The sequence below is a fragment of the Centrocercus urophasianus genome, unplaced genomic scaffold, assembly GCF_019232065.1.
Source record: "Centrocercus urophasianus isolate 14NV4802_14NV808 unplaced genomic scaffold, USGS_Curo_1.0 seq_13, whole genome shotgun sequence".
Classification (NCBI taxonomy): domain Eukaryota; kingdom Metazoa; phylum Chordata; class Aves; order Galliformes; family Phasianidae; genus Centrocercus; species Centrocercus urophasianus.
This window is the reverse complement of record NW_024884475.1, coordinates 52350035-52371778: the sequence shown is the minus strand read 5'-3', so window position 1 is coordinate 52371778 and position 21744 is coordinate 52350035. Positions and strand designations below refer to the sequence as shown.

General features: G+C 42.7%; 1 protein-coding gene across 1 annotated transcript; it reads left to right on the top strand.

Annotated features, from left to right (window-relative positions):
* The first annotated feature begins 1865 nt into the window (after window positions 1–1865).
* Window positions 1866–20932, top strand: LOC122157091 (melanopsin-like). Its single transcript, XM_042812474.1, has 10 exons — window positions 1866–1970; window positions 5249–5391; window positions 6119–6252; window positions 7554–7757; window positions 8172–8343; window positions 9356–9511; window positions 10339–10446; window positions 12385–12559; window positions 14865–15014; window positions 18300–20932. The coding sequence occupies exons 1-10, from the start codon at window positions 1866–1868 to the stop codon at window positions 18687–18689; spliced, it is 1737 nt and encodes a 578-aa protein (XP_042668408.1). The 3' UTR covers window positions 18690–20932.
* Window positions 20933–21744: the final 812 nt, after the last annotated feature.

Here is a 21744-nt window from a genome sequence, read left to right as displayed (position 1 = left end):
CACTGGATTTTTAGAGAAAAAAAATTCTCCTTGGATATTCCAACAAATCTTGATGGATAATTGCATACCCACATACAACTTCAATCTTCAAGAAAAATACTCAGACTGCAGTTGTTCCTTCTTTCTCTTCTCCCCCAATTTTCTGTCCCCTTTTTTTGCCCTTCTCCTCCTCTTTGGCATCATCTCTGTTTTGCACTGTATGCGTCTGCAAGGCAAGCACCGTGTAAACTAATGATATCTATCTGAATGAGTACTAGCCTGTATCTGGCCCGCAATGCTCAACTGCCTCTGATAGTTGACCTGTTGTGAGGAGCTATGGCAGTTCCTCTCCTTGTCTGTTGCCTTTGGATGAGCTGCATCACAGTTCAGCTTACTAAGCTAACTATCATTTCAATCTGCACTGTAAATGTGTGCTGGAGTGCTCCTGGTATGAACTGATTGGAATGAACTGTGGAAGAAGAGTGTCACCTGGAGACCCGTAGGAAAACTAACTTTTCCATTTGTGGATGATCACTGTTTTGACTCTCTGCAGGTCAAGTTAATTTCTACTTACTCTGCATTTATACTACAGTCAACCAAAACAAGCCAAGTTGTTTTGCTTTTATTTTTTTTAATACCTGAAATAACTAACAGTATTTTCCATAATTGCTTATTATTCATGAAGTATCTGACCATTACTTGCTCAGCTATTGTTACCAGCTAGCAACCGTCTTCTATTTGTTGATTCAAGATTTCATGCATACAAGATAGTCATTAAGCCCCACATTTTGTTGTCGTTTCAAACCAGATGGTACTTCTTAATGAGTCAACATCTTCCCGTGACCCTCAGTGAATTAAAAGCAACTTGGCGACTGTTTCCTGGTGGCTGCTTCGATTGCATGAGCTGTCTGTACAGGAAATGCAGGCTAATGTGTTGATTGCTCCCGTCCTGTCATGCCTGAACATTATTTGTTGTTTTCCTTTAAATTTTCAAGCTGTGATTGTATGGATGTAAGGACTTCTTGTTTAGTAAAATTAAAGTCTTCTTTAGGAGCCTGTGTAGTATGTGAGCACAGAGAAGGCGCTCTGCTGTTAATTCACTTTCTTGCTAGTTCACATTAATCCTCTATGTAAGTGAGCCTGTTCTTAAGCTCATTTCACTGTAAATCACCTCCACAAGATGAGCTTGCTTCAGTGATCAAGATCAGAGCACAAGTAAGGCTTTAGATACTGTTGTATCCATGTAACACAGATCACATCACCATTTCTGGATTTGATCAGTTGTTTCTTACCTGTTGATTGAGAACATCCCTCCCCTTTCCATTTTAATCTTTTTTTTTGCTTTCTGCATTGCAAGCTTTGTTAATCTCACCAGCTGGCAAGCAGAAACAGATGGCTCTAATTACTTAGACATTATTTAATCACTAAAAATCAAATTTAAATATCTCTCATGGAATAACATTCCCCATCTGTTACGTCTTCCATTTTTATTTTTTGGTGAAAGAGACCAAGTTTATTTTTCTGATGCCTCCTTCTTTTGCCAGCTACTTGAGGGACAGCTGTTAATTTTTTTATCTTTCATTTGCTTGCAGAGCTGTTAGTTGCCCTTCCAAGAAAGGCCTCCAAGCAGCTACGGAGGTGACAGCTTTTTGATGTCATAGTCTCATCTCACATAAGGGTACGACCTCATTGTGACTGATGCGAGTTGTCAGGTCCAACATTTCGAACGATCAAAATGCAAGCGATTGTAAAATTAACTTAGAACAAGCCAAAGAAAGTCAACGCAGAGCAGGAAAGAGTGCCAGAAGCTGTCCCTGGTGCAATTACTGGCATTTTTCAGATTGCTTGTTTACATTTCTGCTTCTGAGTGGGACGATCAGATCACTATGGACGTTGTCTCTAAGATCTACACTCATGAAATGGTTGTGTCTTTATCGCAGCCCTTGCGTTTCTTCTCAAGTTACCAAAAGGAGAAAGAAAAGCCAACCCAGGTGATAAATGAATAGGTGAGAGCGTTTTACGTGAACTCTTGAAAACTTGTATCACCCATTAAGGATTCAATATATTGGCTGAGCAAAATATCAAGTGTTCCTTCGTTATCTTTTCAACCGTGCCATTACAGAGAATGAGCCAGATTGGCTTATACAAAACAGGCTATTCACCCTGCTTCACGTGACCATGGCAGTACAGAGTTTCCATTAAACACAATTTATCTGACTAGTTGTGCTGAGTCAAGAGCAGCCTTGTATATTCTCAGCAGTGTGAAAAGCCAAAGCTGAGGAGAACTTCCTGCACCGTGTCTTTAAGCTCTGTAATTTTGCAGGCTTCTCAACTGCATGCTCAGGAGGTCTAAGTTCACTGCTCGTGACATGAAAATACACAGACTGAATTAAAGCAGAGCTTATACCATTTTCCTGCTAAAAGAGGCTAATATAAACTAAACCTGGTAAGACTACAATGATGATTGCACTGAATATGACCTATTGTGCTTAGTTGCTGTTCTGGTTACTGAGTCATCTGGAAAAAACTGTAGCAGTTACATTCTTTTTCTTGGTGTTGAAGTGGAAGAAATTTGAAAAATTCTGTTGTAGTTTAATTTTATTCTTATTTTTCATGAGAAATTAAAATTGTCAGAAAAAAACATACAGAGTAGTAATAATAAAATCAGCTTCTCATTACAGCACATCACCAGGGCCTCAATTTTTTTTGTTTTTGAAATGTATTTGTAGTCCTAATCTTCATATAGTAAATATTTACGTGGGAATTATATAGCTTGTTAATCAAAATTAACGTGTATGCCAGAGATGGTGTCGTGGGAAAAGAGAAAAAGCTTCTATTTAGATATCCTAAATCCTTGATGATGCTTTTGTTTTCCTCCTGTTTATTTGTTCTGTATTGAGAAGGGATTTATGTTAGAAAAGGAATGTTTGTTGAGCAAAGTACAGTTTAAATTCTCAGACTTACGTGTGTTTGAATTGTTATTCTTAACCTTTTATTTTGTGGGATTACGCCAAATCAGTGAAATATGTGATTAGCTTTGGGATCATTTGAATCATTTTTGCCTCTTTTATTTAGGGGATTTTCACTAGTGTGATGAAATTGCTGTTGAGAAAAAGTATATGTGCATATATGTCAGTACATCTATCTTGTTAGATTTGTATTCCAGTGTTATAAATGGTTTTCCCTTTTCATCTCCCCATACAGCTGGATGCACGCTTTGTGCTGCTACATCAGGGCAGCACTGACAGATTGAATTAGTAGCCCTCTTCTCATTCAGATCTCAGTGTTGCTATCACTGAGGTTAACAAACTTAAAAAATAAAATTAAAAAGCAGCTGTGGAGTCGTAGAGACTTTTCTGTAGGCAGGGTAACTTCTCCAAAGCTTGTGTTTACCTAAACAATGCCTCCCCTTAAGGCTTACTGAGATCTCAGATTTTGAGTAACCCCCAGTATTTACTGCCTTCCAGATTCCAGTCTGTAAGCTTCAGTAGTTCACATTTTGTCTTGTCATCAAGAGTTTACAAACTATTAGCAGAGTTTACAAATTATGCTGCTTTCCAGCTTCTGACAGAGCTCATCATGATAATGAAATAAAGGGGGTCAAAGCATCCAAGTTGGTTCTCTAGGCGGAAAGAAAAGGAGGGCTCCCTTTGGGTGTTTCTCAAGTGAGTTTCCGTATCAGTGCGTTCCCAGTACGCCAAAGTAAAGCTTAATGTGTATGACAGGCAAGTTCTACTTGCTCTGAAGCATATCGTTCTGTATCATACCCTTCTGCATCATATCCTTCTGCATAGGGTTAAATCCTGAGCATCGTTATTAGATCACAGGAAAAGGAAGAAAAAAGAGAAGTCGCGCTTTCTCGCATGATTTAGCCTCTTTGGTGTGCGCTGCCACGAATAAGGCAGGGTTCTGATTCAGTGCACCCATTGTTAAGGAGATGAGGTTTGAGGGAAGAAGAGTGGAGTTTGTCACAGATGTTTCTGTAGATGTTTGTCACAGAAGTTTTTCAGCCCTGAAATGACCCAGGCTACTCAGCTCTGAAATTGTTCTTGGTGTCACTGAACATCACGATTATGTTTTTCCACCGAACCACCTTTCCTAATGGTGCTAGGTCTCACACCTCATTTTAAGAGCGAAAGCAACACAGAGAAATGATTTTTTCTAGCTGCTGGACTGCTGGGAATGGCTAAGACCTACCACTGCAGTCAGAATCAGAAGATGATCCCTTTCATTAGTTTCTTCTCCTACATGAATGCTATCTTTGGTGCAGTGCCACTTTGTAGGAGGCTGTCCTTTTATGGGTAGAATCTAGCAGACCACGCAGAGATCTTGAATTCTGCTTTCAGCTTTGCAGCCATAGCTTTTGTAGTTTTTAAGATACTGTTTTAGTCCCATGGGCTTTGTTCCCACTGTTTCTACTCCGGAGCTACTATTTTATGGATGTTTAACATGTGCTATGCACTTCACTCCTTATTGCTGAAAGCAGGGTGCCCCCAGGAGCAGGTCAGTAGCATCACACAGTTATTGTGGTAACGCCTATGGCTAGAAGAGTGCTTTTGTGCAAGGAAGAAACTGTTATATGTGCACCTCATAGGTAAGTGAGGAAGTAGCAGAAAGAATCAAAAGCAGTGTGAGAAATTTTAGGAGCCAGCAACTGCAGAGAAAAAGCTGCTATCATCATTTCCAAGCAGCCGCTTCAATATATTTAGATGGGCAGCATTTGTCATCTTGAAGGTTATTTACCTGCCTTGGTAAATATGAGTTGCCATCAGGCTAATGATTCAGCATCTGCTTATCAATGATGCTGATGAGAGCGGAGTGGATTTGCCGTAGGCTGCTCTGTTACTTCATTTAGCCAGTGGTTGTTTGAATTGGTTTCAAAAAATGCATAGGCTGTTAGCGGTGTTTGGTTGTTTGTTCTTTTTTTTTCCTTCACACGTTGGTGTTAAAGGACAGCGAAATGGTTGTCAAGACTAGCTAATTTATTTGTACTTGCAGAGGTATTGCTATTGCTGCTGTGTCGTTCCTCTGATCTCCTGCCTTTCCCATGACGATTTCCCGGTGTTTACATTATGGTAAGTCAGTTGTTCTTTTGTGCGTTTCCTCTCAGGGTTAAAAATGTAATGAAGGATACCTGAGAGAAACTTGATTTTAGTTTGATTAACACACACAGAAGTGTGTGCGTGTGTGTTCAACATGCTAAGCAAGTGTTTCCAGGAATGCGTGTACTGAATGTTCTCAGTTCTCCTTTCCTTTGTTTTCCATCCAGGATGTGAAGGCGGGCACCCAGCCACACTCTGTGACCAAGTCAGAGGTCCCAGACCATGTTCTTTACACAATAGGGACGTGCGTTCTTGTGATCGGCTCCATCGGCATCATAGGAAACCTCCTAGTTCTCTACGCTTTCTACAGGTACCCAGATTTCTTTCCTTTCTCAGCTTGCCTTCTAGTTTTGTATGCATCTTGTATGCATCTATTTAGCTGCGCAACCAAAACAGCGTTTCACTTTGAGGGCTAGCAGTTCAGCATTACACCTTCTCAGCATATCCATCAGAAGTGCCAGCTGTGAGGTAGAGGAAAAACAAATTCATGAGTTAATTTATTGTACTTTTTAATCAGCGGAAAGAAGCACTTCAAACAGATAACGCAAAGTGGAAGAGAGGGGTTCTTTATTATGTTAACAGTGTTTGTATTCCCCTTAGCTAGAGATAAGGGCAGTCTCAAATGCCAGCTGAAGGACTCCTAGGGGATCAAAACTACAGGTTACCTGAAGCACGTTTTTCAGCGTCAGAGACTAATCTTGCCCTGGGTGGCACATGCTTGTTGGTGCTTACACAGGGAATCAAGGAAAGAGGCAGATTGCTCTTCTCTTGAGCAAAATCATGTGTTTAAGGATAGATGAAATTCTTCCTCTGTTGAAGAGAAAGGACTTCTTTTATCCTTCCCTGCCTTTGTTAGTCATCATTTTGAAACAGTGCATTTTTTGCTGTGGTAATTGATTGATGGTTGGCAATTCACTGAATGAGAATAACTGCTCATTGCCACCTGGAGACCGTTTATGCTAGTAAGTGAAACAATTAAGATGGCTGTTTGTTCATTTGGCCTATTTCAAGCGATGCATTTCTCATCTGTTCTTAAGCAACAAGAAGTTGAGGACACCCCAGAACTTCTTTATAATGAACTTGGCTGTGAGCGACTTCTTGATGTCAGCTTCTCAGGCCCCCGTATGCTTTATCAACAGCTTGCACAGAGAGTGGATCCTCGGAGATATAGGTACTTTCTGAGACCACTTTATCTTTCACTAGCTCTACTGTCTTTAATGTATTTTAGCGCTAGTAATATTGGCTCATGGAATGGAGACAGCATCTCAGAACTCTGGAATTACAGCCTAGGTTTTTGACATGATCTATCCATGTGCTGACACGTTTTGTGTAACAATCTATTTCTCCGTATCAGCTTACAAAAAAAGTCAACAACAACATGTAATGATGGCCATTTAGCTTCTGAGGGCGAATGTCATGGCTAAAGATGGATAGGAAAGTTTTCTTTTAATTATAAGTATTTTTATTAGTTTGAGAAGGAGTTATTATTTAGAAAAGTACATTGGTATCAATTAATGTGTTCCTAGGATCACACATTTAATTATGGAAATGTAGTGATTTGGAAGGACTGTACAGTGGACAAAGAACTGTCTGGACAGTTGCAGGTTGCGGCCAAGAGCTTCACGTCCAGGTGGAGGCCAGTCATGATTGGCGTCTTCCAGGGGTTCATCTTGGGACTGCTGGTCTTCCACACCTTTTTTAATGACATAGACATAGAGATCCAGTGCACCCTCGACAGGTTTGCTACAGCACTAAGCTGAGCGGTGCAATTGATACAACAGACAGGCTTGAGGACTGCATCTGGGAACCTACTGAGGTTCAACGACGCCAAAAACAAAGTATCGCCCTTCGGTTGGGTCCGTTCCAGTATGTGTTCAGACTGGGAGAAAAATTCACTGAGAGCAGCCCTGTGGAGAAGAACTCTGGTCTAAGAACCGAACTGCTGAGTTCTGGTAGACTAAAAGCTTGCAGCATCCACTTGCAGAATGGAAGGCCAATAGTATCCTAGGCTGCAACATTTTTTGAGGTATCCATTTGTCATCAGTATATAGATATCTGCTGCCCCCTGTTAAGATCAATATATTGGGCAACAGTCCAGGAAAATGTAACCCTAATTAGATTGGATTTTCTTTGAGGCAGTTTTCCATTGACATGTTTCCAGCGACAGTCCACGGTGGACAGTAGGACTTGTTTATACATATGTGTCTTTGTCTTTTATTTGCATGTGCGCTGTTACGAATGAACATTTAATTATGCAATTGCAAGGCTAAGAATAATCCCATTATTCTAATGGGAGAATAGCCCTGGGCTGGATTTCTGACTTTTTGTTTCTTTTAAAGAGGAGACGCAAAGACAAAAGCTGTGCGTGGGCATTTATAAGATCAGGCTGTGAGAGAAAACAAACACATGTTTAAGAAAAAACAACAACAACAACAACAAACAAAACCCTGACATTGCTATTTTCTGCTTCAGGTTGTGACTTGTACGCTTTCTGTGGGGCGCTCTTTGGAATAACCTCGATGATGACTCTGCTAGCTATTTCTGTTGACCGCTACTTGGTGATCACCAAGCCCCTGCGCTCCATCCAGTGGACCTCCAAGAAGCGCACCGTGCAGATCATTGCTGCTGTGTGGCTGTACTCGCTGGGGTGGAGCGTGGCCCCACTCCTTGGGTGGAGTATGTTGTCTGCTCGCTCTTTCTTCCAGCATTCTCAGTGCAGTCTACTTTTGCCTTGTTCAGGGTATGAAAAAATGTCGATTAGGGAAATTTCTGAATGGATGCATGGCTACTGCCTGAAGGTTTACGGTCATATAGTATTATCTGTGCCTATGACAGCGCAGTACCCTGGGTCGTTTGTTTTGCCCTGGGTTGTGTTCAAGGTGACTAAGTTGCAGATTGGGTGTTAGGTGCGTATGATAGTCAGCAATCAGGACCTCCTCTCCATGTGTGCACTTGAGTATAACGCAGCCGACACGTCTCTCAAAGGCTATCCGTGCAGCATGGCATTTGTTTTAATCACTCTGTTGTTAGATTGGTATCTGTGCAAGTTTTGGTCATCTGTGCAAATAACGTATTCCATGTATTTCATAGGTTCCTACGTGCCTGAGGGCTTGATGATATCCTGTACATGGGACTATGTAACCTACTCCCCTGCAAACAGAAGTTACACCATGATTTTATGCTGCTGCGTATTTTTTATTCCACTGATAATAATATTCCATTGCTATTTATTTATGTTCTTGGCCATAAGAAGTACTGGCAGGTAAGCAGTGTAACCAAAATATGTGAAACTAGTTTTTCGTTGATTTAGAGCAATTTCTCAAAATCTTTATCTGCAGATAAATCTAAAATTAATCTCCATCGAAAGCAGAAATAAAGCGTGTGGTCATTAACTGCTGTAACTAGAGAAAAATTTCTGCCAACGTGAAAACTGGGAAGGATTGTTTGCATTTTGGAGTAGGAGACAAAGTAGTCTCAGATTGTTGTAATCTGAGCCCAAAGTGTGTTAAATAATAATACTTCAGATAATTTGATAGTTCCGATTATTTCTTTCAGATTTGCGATATGAGGAATGGGATGCTTGTGTATTACAGAAAGATTTTCAGCTCTGAGAGGCAATAAATACTGTGTAATAATGGGACCATCATCTGCCTGTGAGCTGCTCTGTGAACATAACAGTCCTTGTATTTTTTGACAGCTTTATTTAAAGCAAGTATCCCACAAACCTCATTGTTCAAGAGAGTATCCCAAAAACCTCATGGTTCAAGCATGTTTGTTGTTTTGGGGTTTTTATTTTCTTTTCCCCTCCGACAGTTTTAGTCCATATTTGTAGAGATGAAGCGAAAATTCAGCAGGGTACTAGATCTACAAAGACATTTCATTTTGCCCAATTGTTTCCCTTAATGCGTTCATTGGATTTTTGCTCAAAGCTGTGCTTTTGCTTGCTCCATCTCTGAGAACAATGAAGGTCAGGGGATACGCAATTCTTTACCCTCTGTACGTCAGGGTAAAGATTTGGCAGTCCTGTTCTGTAGTCCCAATGGTCCCTCTGCTTCGATCCCACTGTCAGACTGAGCCTGAGCAAAATGTCTGGGAATATTGTACAGCATGAATTACCTTCTAGATTTGTAGCTATCAGAGGACAAAGGAAGAGCGAGAGCAGGAAAAATGAAGCCTTCTTTGTTATTGTACGCCACTGAGAATGTTCTAAAGACATTGCACTTTGCTCCTTTGTTCTCTTACTTTGTATATCTGTATTTTTTTTCCCTTAATAGAGATGTCCAAAAGCTTGGGTCCTGCAGCCGCAAATCCTTCCTCTCTCAGTCCATGAAGAATGAATGGAAACTGGCAAAAATTGCATTTGTGGTCATCATTGTGTATGTCTTATCCTGGTCTCCATATGCTTGCGTCACTTTGATTGCCTGGGCAGGGTAAGTGAAAACATAATCCAAAGAGTACTTATACCAAAATATAAACATGATTAGTGTTGTCTTTTGGAAGTGTTTTAAATGATTGGTAATTAGTGGTGACTCTGTGCCCTTCACGGAACTGTAGAATCATATAGGTTGGAAAAGACCTTCCAAGATCTTCAAGTCCATCCATCAACATGTCCCACCGAGTCCCATCACTGCACCGCGTCCCTCAGAGCCATAACTTAGTTCCCCAGGGGTTGGTACTGGGGCCCTGTCCTGTTCAATATCTTTGTCGATGATCTGGATCAAGGCACTGAGTGCACTCCCAGTAAGTTTGGAGATGACACTAAGCTGGGGGGAAACGTCAATCTGCCTGGGGATAGGGAGGACCTACAGAGGGTTCTGGGCAAGCTGGATTGCTGGGCTGAGGCCAGTGGGATGAAGTTCAACAGGACCTAGAGGCGGGTCCTGTACTTTGGCCACAACAACGGCAGGCACCAGTACAGGCTTGGGGCAGAGTGGCTGGCAGACCGTGTAGAAGAAACAGTCCTGGGGGGTGCTGGTCGACACTGATCTGAACAGGAACCAGCAGTGTTCTTGGTCAGTCTCAAATCGATAATTGATTCCATTTGCATGTCTGTCATTCTTTCCAAATAAATGAAACCAAGTATGCACTGTCAAAACCAAGCCTTTCATCCGAGCAAAGATCGTGTTCAAACAAATTTAACTTCTTAGCAGCGTTTGTTATCATGAGACCTCAAAACAAAAACGGTTAAACAGAACAGGTTTCAGTGGTTTAATGTTAATGACATAGCTCTAGCGTAATGAGTTTTCCTTTTTTATAGCCGAGGAAACACTCTGACGCCGTATTCCAAATCTGTGCCAGCCGTAATTGCTAAAGCCTCTGCAATCTACAACCCCATCATATACGCAATAATTCACCCGAGATACAGGTACAGTAAGCATATAGGTATGTGTACAACTCCACAGGAGACAAAGCGTTTTTAAAAACGAACGAACAAGAACCGCTATTCAGCATGTCACTAGATTTTCCTGCACCTCCTTCAAAGCGTATGTCCTGCGAAAGGCAGCGATTAATCTCGGAAGGAAGGAATCCGTGGTGATAAAGGTAGGAAGGCCGCTAGGTGGCAGGGCGGGTCGTCTGTACGCTGCCTGAAACTGACCGCGGAGCTGTAGAGCAGAGAGTCTGTTGTTTTGAATGTCCGACAAATGAAGGTGTTTTTGTAAACCTTTTTACGAGGCTGACGGAAATAAGTCCAGGAGCGTTTGTTTGAAATACCTACTATCGTAACTAAGACATTTGCGTCCTCCGAGACAACAGAGTCTATCTTAGTTTTAGAAAGTTGTTTCATATTTGAGCTTAGAATAAGAGAATGACTAGTATTCAGTGTCCCGCAGAAGCGTAGTGAGAAGAAATGCATGGATGGCTGTCATATTCTAAGCCTGGTATTATTGTTCTGACCAAAAAGATATTGCATTCAGTGATTCCTCACTTTAGTTTTACAAGTATGCTTTTTCAGAACAGATACCGTTCAGTGAAGTGCTTCAGTTAGTCTTTTTCCTGCCAGCGTTGACTTTTATCCATGTATGGCTGTATTAAGAAAAAGGCTCGTGCCAGCACAGCATTTCAGAGACTCTCTCAAAATCCCCCCTTTTTTTTCCTCCTACTTCCTATCTTATATTTCAAGGCGTATCAATAACAGAAGTGTTTACGCAGATACTGTGGAGATGTTTCATAGACGTGGGTGTCATTCAGTCAGAAAAAGGAGCGATGTTGCCTCCCTTGTGATGAATCAAGCGAGCAGCTTTAAAACAGAAAAGACTTTGCCAACAGCTCAGCTGGTAAAATGTTTGTCAGAATCAAGATTTTACAGCATCTTGTCTTATGCCTCAGTGAGGAGCCGATACGTTATACATTTCCCATTGAAATATGTCCTATGCATCTGTTATTTTCCCTACGCCTATCTTCTTAACTCGTTCAGGTATATTCTGTATTAGCTTCATCTCCTGGTCTGATATGATAGATTAGGTGGCACTGTAGAGGTGTTGCACCAAACGCAGCACTCTGGCTAGCATCACCCTGCATGTCCTTGAAAGCAGTGAGAAACTCGGTCAGCTGGCACTGTGTAGGGAAAACTGTGGCTTCTCTGCTTCATGCAAGGTAGGGAGGGATGTAGCTGTATAACCTTTACTCTAGACATTGTTTACCGAATAAAGCAGGTTTTTGCTATTTGGAGCTTCGGTCATCCTTCTTCACTAGGTATGAGTAAAGCAGAATGAGGTGTTGACTTCAGACAGGAGTTTATCGGAGCTACCGTGGCACAGGCAGAGAACGAAGTCTGATACCCTCACAGTAAAGAATTTCAAAGGATTTCCTCTTTGTCCCTTGTTCTGTCTCTGGGCCTCCTCGATGGATAATCTCTCTTCACCTGCTGCTGGCCAGGCTCGTTTTAATGTATCCTAGGTTAGCATTGGTCTTTTTGGCCGTAAGATTACACCTGGCCACCAGGACCCCTACGCTCTTCTAATCTTCTACTTTTTCTCTTCTCGTCTGCTTTAGGACACAGACTTTTGTCCAAGGCAGCTTGAAATTTTTCTGAGTTAATCTTTCAAATAAGTTGGAAGCGATGGTGTTTTCCAAGCTAGTTTCAGTTCTTACTACCCATCTGCTCAGCTCTTCCATGAGCGTTTTGATAGAAGGCCCTGAAACCAACTGCTGTTTTCCTTTTGGACTTTCAGTTGAGTCCTTTCCACTAACTGTACCGCGTTATTTCCATGTGTGATTAAGTGCCGTCATTGCATGATTTTCAAATCCATTCATCGGTGTATTGTTACATAGTTTGTCTTTCTCTTCACCCATTTTCCTTCAGGAAAACCATCCACAATGCTGTTCCCTGCCTGAGGTTCCTAATACGAGTATCAAAGAATGATCTCCTGAGGGGGTCCATAAATGAATCATCATTCAGGACCTCTCTCTCCAGCCACCAGTCTCTTGCCGGAAGGACCAAGACCGCTTGTGTTTCATCAGTTTCCACTGGAGAAGCTGTAAGTTTTTCTCGTTTCCACCAAGCAAAGGGAGTATAGTATCTCTCCAACTCCCAGAATAAATTGCTATTAAAATTAAAGTATGGAAAAGAGGATTGTTCTAGCTAAATTGTTTTGGATATGTGAGGCAATTTCTCCCGAACTTTGGTGGGAATTCAAGCGTGACGAGTTTTGATCAGGACAAACGTAGAAGCTGGCCTATCTGGGCAATTCAGATGCTTACTTGTAGCATGGATGTTTGAGCTCAGGGCTAATTAAAAAGAGCCATTGTCAGGCACCTCCAAGTCACCAAATAGTTGCCTTGTAATCAGGTGGCTCTGGGAGGAGGAGAGCAGGAAAATCACCTCCCAGCAAAGATTTCTCACCTATCCAACAGTGTCCTATTGTTTTGCAGGAAGTCCACTTTCTGTAGTAAACTTTTAGGTTTAGGTTTTTCTTCCCCAGGAGGACTGAAAGCCTTCTGCACCTGGAACCAGGTGCAGTGTTCTGCAAACACTGTACCTTAAGTCTTGGTAAAGCTGGTGAACTGGCTGAGTATAGCTACCTACAGTGCGTGGGCATTTGGCAGGAAAAAGTCACGGGACAGAAAAACAGATAGGTAACATGGCATGCAAGTTAAAGTTCAGAACAGAATCTCAGCGTGAGGCGTTTATCACTTTTCTGACCAAACAGAATTAAATGGGAAGCAGGTCTCGTGAGAGGCTAGTAACCTTCTACAAAGGTATAAATTCCCACGACGGGCTGAGCAGCAAGCTGCAGGCTCTTCTTCTGAGCCAAGCGGTAGCTTTCTGAGTGAGGAGGAAGAAGCTATTTATCTGCTGCACCCTGCAAACTGCTGCTGCTTCCAAGGGGCTGTCAGGCTGTCACTGAGAGTCAGACCAGGGTGCCACATTTTAAAGAAATCGTAACAGTGTTGGACGATTTGTGGAAGACTGGCATTCTTGATTTGGAAATGAACCTAGGACCACCAGGAAACCAGCACGGATGGCATACTTCTCTTAACGTGACAATGTTCTGAGCACCTGTGGGTTTACACGTTCAGACCACTGGTCACACATGTCCTGATTTGATTTTTTTTTTGCTTTTGATCACTGCTCGGTTTGTGTGTGTTTGGTTGGGGCTGATGTTTAAAGAGGTGGGATGGTGCAGATAAGAGTCTTCAGCTTTTGCTTAAAGATCTCAGACAAAACAGTTGCCATTCGTTATGAGCAGGGCTGTTCTGTGCCAACCTGGCAGTGCCAAAGGTAATCGTGCCTACAGTGACAACTCAGTGCACCTATACGGTTTACAGCTGAAAGAGCAGCTGCTGAAATTCAAGCTAAGCTCAACAACCAGCGCGTGACAACGGCACGGAGTGAAATTTTGGAATGCTCCAATAATGTACTGATAGGCAGGAATGACACTATCAGTACCATAAAATCTGCAGCTGTTCCCACCGCTGCTTTGCTGTGTGCTGCGCATATGTCTTTGCAGAGAGACAATATATTTGAGGCAACGATATCTGTATGTATGAGCAAGATAACGCAGTGGAATTACGTGCTAGCTTCCTACTTGTGTGGAGACCGGTCTGTCTATCGCTATCTAAAAGGTGGTGTGGAAGATAGTAGACCAATTTCATCATAGTGACACCATCAAGAAGGCACCACAAAGTTAGGTATGATGGATGGCCCAACCCTATGAATGGAACAGCCTGACTACAAAATCATTGTTCTGCTCCACTGCAGTTGTGGTTTTTGGAAAATTTATGCAGGGCCCGCTCAGGGCCCCTAACAAACACGAATGATATTTTGGAGAAGAACCGGGCCTGTGGAACTGAAGAAATCCTTGGTGTTTGGGCATCCAGCTGGGACATACATAAGTGGCAGTTTAGACGTGCGTGCGTCCGTGGTTCTGGACCAGCCGAGGGTCACGCGGAATGCCATAAAGCATGTTAAGCACAATGACTGCATTTGTTTAGATAATGTGAGCCCACCTTCAGACACCAGCTAAGCAATTGTAATCACAGTACAAGCAATGAGATAAAAGATGCACAAGTAACTTATTGTTGAAATGATGAAAGATGATTTAATCTGTTTTCAAAGTTCGTATGTTTGTTTGTTTGTTTGTTTACTTCAGGAAAGAAGTCCAGGGTAAGCGAGAAAATAAAAAATCAAGTCTCTCCTCACGAGAGTTTGGAGTGTGAGACCTGTGTTAGAGTGACTGTTGTTGTCTCTAAGCGTACAGCATAAGGCTTCTTCTCAAGTTGGAGAACTTAAAGTTTGAGAAAAGGTGTAAATTTCTGAAATCTGTCACTATTTTTTATTAGAATTGGAGCGACGTAGAGCTTGACCCGGTAGAGCCAGCTCACGCGAAACTGCAGCCTCGCCGAAGTCATTCCTTCTCAGAAAGCCTGAGACAGGAGAAGACAGACCTGCTCCCAGAGACCTATAGCTGCAGTGAAGAAACCGAAGGAAAGGTAAGGAAAAAAAGTATTCTTTGGTAGGGAAATTTCCATTGTAGTAGCTAAGCGTGCTGCAGCATGTCATCTGAGAAATAATAATTTATTCTCCATGACCATTTGTTTCATCTGCAGCTATGTTTACAGAGATTCCGATGCCCTCTCCATCCTTGCTATTATATTTATTTATTTTAACTGAAGTGAATGCTAGTAATGTTTTTTTTTTTTCTCACCAATATGTTGCCTGCTTTTGGAAAGCCAAGAGCAGCTCGCAGCTCTGAAGCCGCATTAAAGAGGATTCGGTAGGGTTGTGTAAGAACCGGAATTATTGTCTCCCTGCATGTTCATCTGCCCCAGCTCTGGCTTCTCCTATCCTGACCTTCACGATCACATCGTGAAAGCGTTTTTCATGAAAATATAAGGCCTCCAAAACAGAGTTTGACATGATAGAAACCACTTTTTTTCGTTCTTTTATAGCGTACATTGAAATGTTTTATTTTTGTTGAGGGGGAAGACGAGAAAGAAACTCCCATTTCTCCCTAAGGGTGGGAGAGTCTGGCAGATGCCACCCTTCCCTCACTGAAAGAGGAGATGGTGAGTACTCAGAGCATCTTCTGTGGATGCATTATACCACTTACCCAAACCTCTGAGGTCTGGGGCTATGCTGCGAGGAGCTCCCTCCCCATTCTCGGCGTAACTGCTAAGGATGGGCGCAGTAGGTCACCTGACAGCTTCTGGAACTGCTGTGCAACCAGTTTCAAGATGAATATTTGTAGGGAGGTACAACATCAAGCCTATGTCAGTGCCGTATTTTCAGCAAGAAAGAATTAGGGCACGCAGTACACTGCCAACAACCGGTCACGGTGCCACCTGCTTTTTCACGGAGCAGCTCAGGCGTAGAGATCGGTGCGGCAGAGACAGCATAGCTTAAAGCAGAACCTATTCCAGAAATTTCCAACCATCTGACGGCACGGTTCCTGCATGCATCTGCCCTGTCTTCCTTCCTGTGCCTCCTTGAGATCAAGTCCTGGGAAACCTCAGTCCTTCCCTGCGGTCGTTGTGAGTAGCATCGATTGAGAACAGCAACATTGGAAGTGCAGCAGGGATGGTGCCGTTGCGAAAGCACAGGCACCTCGTATCATTTTTCATTCTCAGGGAGGAGTGGCAGAGCTGTTACGTTAAGCCAAGTCCTGATCCTATGAAAGATAAGTGCTTCTACTCTGCACAACTGGCATCTTTGTGAAAACTCGTGCTACGCAGGCAGCAGGAGCAACCTCATTCTGCTGACCCTCTCCACTTCCTCTTCCTCTTTCTGTTCTGGTAAAAAATTTCCCATGGGTGAGACAGGCTGAGGTAAAGCTTTCAGGTCTCACTCCTCGCAAGTCAAGGGATAGGATAAATTACCGCAGCCTCAGCACATCTTTTATTCTCTGGGGATAATAATTACTGAAGAGACCAAACGCAAGTCTCACGGACCATCTACGCCATGGCTGCTAATTACTCATTTTTGGCAATATTGACCTAAACTGACTTTAGGATGGAGTGTCCAGTTTTTTGTTCTTGCCACAGGATAGCTTCTTGCTGTGAAAGGATTGTGCTAGGCCTCTGCTTCAGTTGTGGTGGCAAGCGACACGGACTCAGAAGTCCTGCATACCTCTCTTGCCCTGCATCAGCAGCCCAATTCTGTTGAAGGCATAGAGAAAACAGGGAAAACAAGAGGCGTGTTTTATGAAATGCATCTTAAACTTTTTCTTCAATAAGACCATCTCATCAGCACCTAAGGAATTCATGTAACTGTAAACTCTTCGTGGACTGAAGTCATTCTTTAATGCGCGTTTGCAGCTGAGTTACCAAAAAAATAACCACAAAGCCACAGAGAAAGAAAAAACATCCCTCAAGCGTAAGTAAAACACTATTCGCTGTTCCAGGTCTGGGGCATAGAAAACATAGAAACACGTGGGATCCTTTTCTGTCACAAAGTTACAAGCAACCCCACGGCTAATTGCAATTAGAATAGTAGCAGACATCCCATCAGCTGACACTGGGAAACCTAACACGGCTGTGAGGAGGCCTTTTTGCAAGCACCGAAATGCAGGCATCTGTTTTAAGTATAAGGTAGATTGGAACACTTGGTTTCAAAGGAGAGTTGCCAAGCGTGCTCTGTGCACCCAGCGTGCGTACCAAGGGAACTATGCAGCGTGAAATGAGGGCTGCCAGCTCTGACCTCCTGCAGGCGTGCCCTCCGGAAATGTCTGTGACAGAGGAAAGGTGGCTCACACCTGCTCGGAGAAGTCATCTCACAATAGGGCTAAAGGGAACGTACACATGTTGTTTGGTGGTCTTTTAAACACCGTCATGAACAAGCGCCTCAGCTGTGGAGAAAGCTGCGTGTCTGCAGGCACCGCTATGACCACCACCAGCAGGGCAGCGCAGGGCAGAGAGGGATTGGCAGTCACTCAGAGGAACAAGCGCCAAGATCTGTTCTCTCTTCACTCCTTGCCACTCTGCAACCAGCAGGAGTTGCAACCAAGCCCACGCTGGTCATCCCAATGCTCAACTAGCAAAGTCCTGTCTAGAGGAAAACTAGCAAATGTGCTGTCACGCCCACTAAGCCACAAGCAGTTCAAAACAGCAGGCCGGAGGGATTTTAAATTATTCTTTCATTCTTCCACAGTCTTGATTTGAAATGAAAGGCATTTCTTCTCTGTCAGGTTTACTGAAACCACTGTTTTTTAGCACATTGTTATTCTCTGTACTGGGGAAGGTACAGCAGGGAAAGAAATCATCATCGGCAGAGATTTGTGAAGGATTAGTGCCTGTAGAGTAGGGCATCGTGCAGCAGTACGTGTCGGTATTTAAACTCACACCCAGCTTGACAGAGAAACACACACTGAAAAGGCTGATCGTTCTTTTCCTTGCAAAACCATAAAAATTGAGTGAAAACAGATGCATTTTCTCTGTTTGTTTTTTGTTGTGTTTTTTTTCTCTGCGCAACGAGATGGCAGCGCAATATGTTATGCAGAATGGCTGGCAATAACGGCAGTGTGCTGGCTAGAGAGGTAAAGGGGGACCGGGGTTTTCTTTTCTTGTCGGTCTTTGCCAGTGTTTGATCACATCTTCTTTTGCTTCATATAACATTCTGCTTTCCATGCTGTAGATGGTAACGCATTGTGATTTTCCTCCTTTCTAGTCAGTGATTCAACCATTTAGAAAATAGGATGAGCGTCTGATGTAGTGAGTAGCCGCACTGAATATTCCAAGTTCTGATTTGCAATGACACTGATGCTTTTCCCTCTGCTCTAGGTTTCGCTGTCATCCAGCTGCCTGGAGAAGGTTCTGGGGCCGTCAGCCTTCCTCAGCTCCCCCGTAGCACTCGTGACCAGCTCCCTCCGAGCAGCCTCTCTGTCTGTCGGTTTGAACAGCGGCAGCATCAGCCTAGAAGCAGGCTCAGACACCTCGCAGATGGAAACTCAAGAAAGTCATAATAATGGAGGCTTGGACTCTACTGTTAGTAATACAGTCCCTCAAATCATTATCATTCCTACCTCAGAGACAAACCTATTTCAAGAGGAACCTGAAGAGGAAGAGACTGAATTATTCCACTTCCATGACAAAAAGAACAATCTGCTGGATTTGGAAGGGCTTAGCTCATCTACAGAGTTCCTTGAAGCTGTTGAGAAATTTCTATCATAAGTGCATCGAAGGGAAACTTTCTGGCAGTTATTTTCTTGGCATCTTGTCTCCTTAGTTATACCAAATAACCGAACCCTTGTACATTAGGTCATCAGGCTTTTTGTATGTTTATATGGTAGCCACTAGGCAGCTTTCGTATTTGTCTTTGTCTAGATTAGTTCAGGCACAGAAAAAAAGCTTTCTTTCAGATCCAGCACTGGAGGATCTGGCAGCAGGATCAAGTGGGATTAGCGGAGTCGGCTGCCTGCTTCATGAGGCCCTGAACCTTGATCTGCAACCACGGATACCAGCAGGAGGAAAAACAACTGAACTGAAATAGCGGTAGCCGCTGAATTTTTGCGCTACCTGCATGTGGCAGCTCTCTTCTGGAGGCGACGGTAAGCACTACGAGACCTCAGCTTTCCACCAGCCCCAGAGGTAATATGACTAGAAGATCAAACTATCTTTTATTCAAATTTCTTATATAAACATAATTACGTGGACTGATCACGTAGCTGGGAGGAGATCGCTCGCTCATAAACTTCAGTGATAAAATTTTGGATTTTCCCTCAGCGGTAGCGTAATCACCTGAATGTCAAAACACAAGGTGCTAGATGCCAAAACATATAATTTCACCTCTGGCAGCACTTAGAGCACGTTGAGATTTTCATTGCAGATTAAAATGTGTATGAACCCTAACAAATTTGTGTTTAAAAGGATGAATACCCACAGCTGGCTTTATAATTTATTCACGAGAATAAAGCCTTAGCCGCTATGTGTCACTTGTTTCTTCAGCAGAGATTCTTCTAAAACCTCACAGATGGATGTCTTCTGCAGGTCCCATTCCGAAAGCCTTCCCGTGGGTAAGATGTCACCCTGGAAGATAGCTTCAGAAAACTGTATCGTTTGTTACAGGACCTGCAGTTGCACTTTTAATGGTGGTTATTGTTTGTTTTGTGTTTTATGTGATTTTTATGTTACAGCTCAGACTACAAGATCCTGCTCACATTTTAGACCTAAATGCATTCTTTCTGTAGTTATCCATTTTCCCTTATTAAAAGATGTTCTCCTCTCCCTCCCTTTTGGTTTCTGAACTTCAAATGTAGACAAATTGAGCTACACTGTTCTTTACAAAGCAGGATATCTTGGGAGAAGGCAGAAGTTCCTCGGGCAGAGGTTTTCCTCCAGAACCAAGCATCAGGACAGAACCACCCGCAATCAGCTCACTGTTCTGAAGAAAATTCCTACACTGAGGACCAGCTCAGCTAGCAGGTGGCACGGCACAGTGACCGGCGTGGGATTTGCCCACCTGCAGTTTCTGAAGCCGGCCTGCTATCCAAGCGTGCGGTTTGAGCCAGAGGGTAACAGAATGTTCATTAAAGACTCCGTTCCTGAAAAACAGGGGAGGCTTCATCCTCGGTCGAACGTAGGGTTCTGCCATCTCTGATTATTTTCTGCTGCTTCTGTCCTCTCTGGTTCATTATCATCTGTTTTTCCTATGTAACTACATAGCCAGTGACCTAACTTATTGTATTTAATATCTTCAGCGGTGACTCCCTTCTTAGTGAGCCAGATGCTAGAAAGCAAACATACTTGCTGGCCTTCCAAGTCTTACACCTGACTTTTGCTGTTGTCATTAACTCCAAACAACAGTAACCAAGGCATTCAGTGTTCCAAGATACAAAAACAGGCCTCTGAGAAGATTTTGCACTCTAGCATTCATATAATTGTACTGGTAAGACTGTAAGGGGAACACTGCTGTGATTTCCAGTGGGATGAATAATGTAAGCTCTAAAGCGACAGTGAACAAACTCCTCTGTAACCAGGGTTTCGCTTGGAGTGCAAGATGACATGCCAGCAATCTCTTGCACGTGTGCTGATGCCAACTGTGTGTTTCAGAAAATGAACGGGTTTGAGATGTGTGCATTTCATTTCTGTACCTCCAATGTCATGTACAATTTTTACTATGGCTTCTGCAGCTAAAGTCAATATTACTGTGTTCTTTAACTGCTGTAGACAAGAATGTCACATGAGACAGCAGTAGAGTGATAAAACTGAAAATTGTATGCAATATCAGACATATTTGTTTCAGAGACGTCGCAGAGTAAATCAATCTTCAAATAGCAAAAGCAACACCAAAGAATCTCGCGTGCTTCTCTGTTGCCACGTTAGACTAGATGGCACATAATAATGTTCGGTATTAACTGCTGCTTCTCGTTTCACAAAGGCGTGTGTTGGTTCACTGAAATGGAATAAAAAATTATTAGAAGTTGTATTAATCGTTTCTTTTTCTTATTTAATTATTAATGTCAGGACCAAGGAGGAGGAACAAACACGTTAGCTCATAGCTTTAGAAGCCCGTTCCAGTGTTATAATAAGGTGCATCTTTAACTTCATTTAAACAAGCAGCTCTTTTCAAGTCACTTACACTACTCACTTACAACCAAGAACTTGTCTAATTACATCCTTAGCTTCGCAGTTTGGGCATCTAAAATCAGAGCTCCCTGACTTGGGGAAATCTGAATTTGCTCAGTAGCTTTTGAAATGAGATGGCTTCAAATGCGGTGTCAGATATCTGGCAAATAAATTTTTGGGGGAAAAATTGACCATAATCAATACATTAGTACTCTGACAGCAGCCTCTGATCTTTGCAGCAAATCTCGATGACGCTAAGCCAGCCATTGCTCGCTTCTGCTAATTCTTTGTGTAACAGTTATAGCAGGTGCTCCAGTTTTCATTTTTCACAAGTAACAGATAGTTCTGACTACGAACGTAAACATTTTCTTTTACTATAAATCAGTGAACGATGATTTTTTTTGTAGTGAAATAAACAGTTTGAGTAAGGAAAAAAATTACTTTTTTGAAACATAACGAGTCTTGCTGCCTCGAGTTGGCACGAACAGGATCTGCATTACTTGAATCAATAAAGCTCATTCATTTCCCAAATATCCATCCTTTCAGAAGGCACTGCTGACCAAGCAAGCCCTTCCACTCTGCTGTCTGAAAAAGCCAATGCTCTAAGGTGACGTGTGCCACACAAAACCGGAAAACATGTGGGGTGCCATACCCTCAATGT

Coding starts and splice junctions, on each gene's coding strand:
- LOC122157091 (XM_042812474.1), top strand. CDS start 1,866: ATGGACGTTGTCTCTAAGATCTACACTCATGAAATGGTTGTGTCTTTA. Junction 9,512..10,338: donor ACTTTGATTGCCTGGGCAGG/GTAAGTGAAAAC, acceptor CCTTTTTTATAG/CCGAGGAAACACTCTGACGC. Junction 15,015..18,299: donor GTGAAGAAACCGAAGGAAAG/GTAAGGAAAAAA, acceptor CCTCTGCTCTAG/GTTTCGCTGTCATCCAGCTG.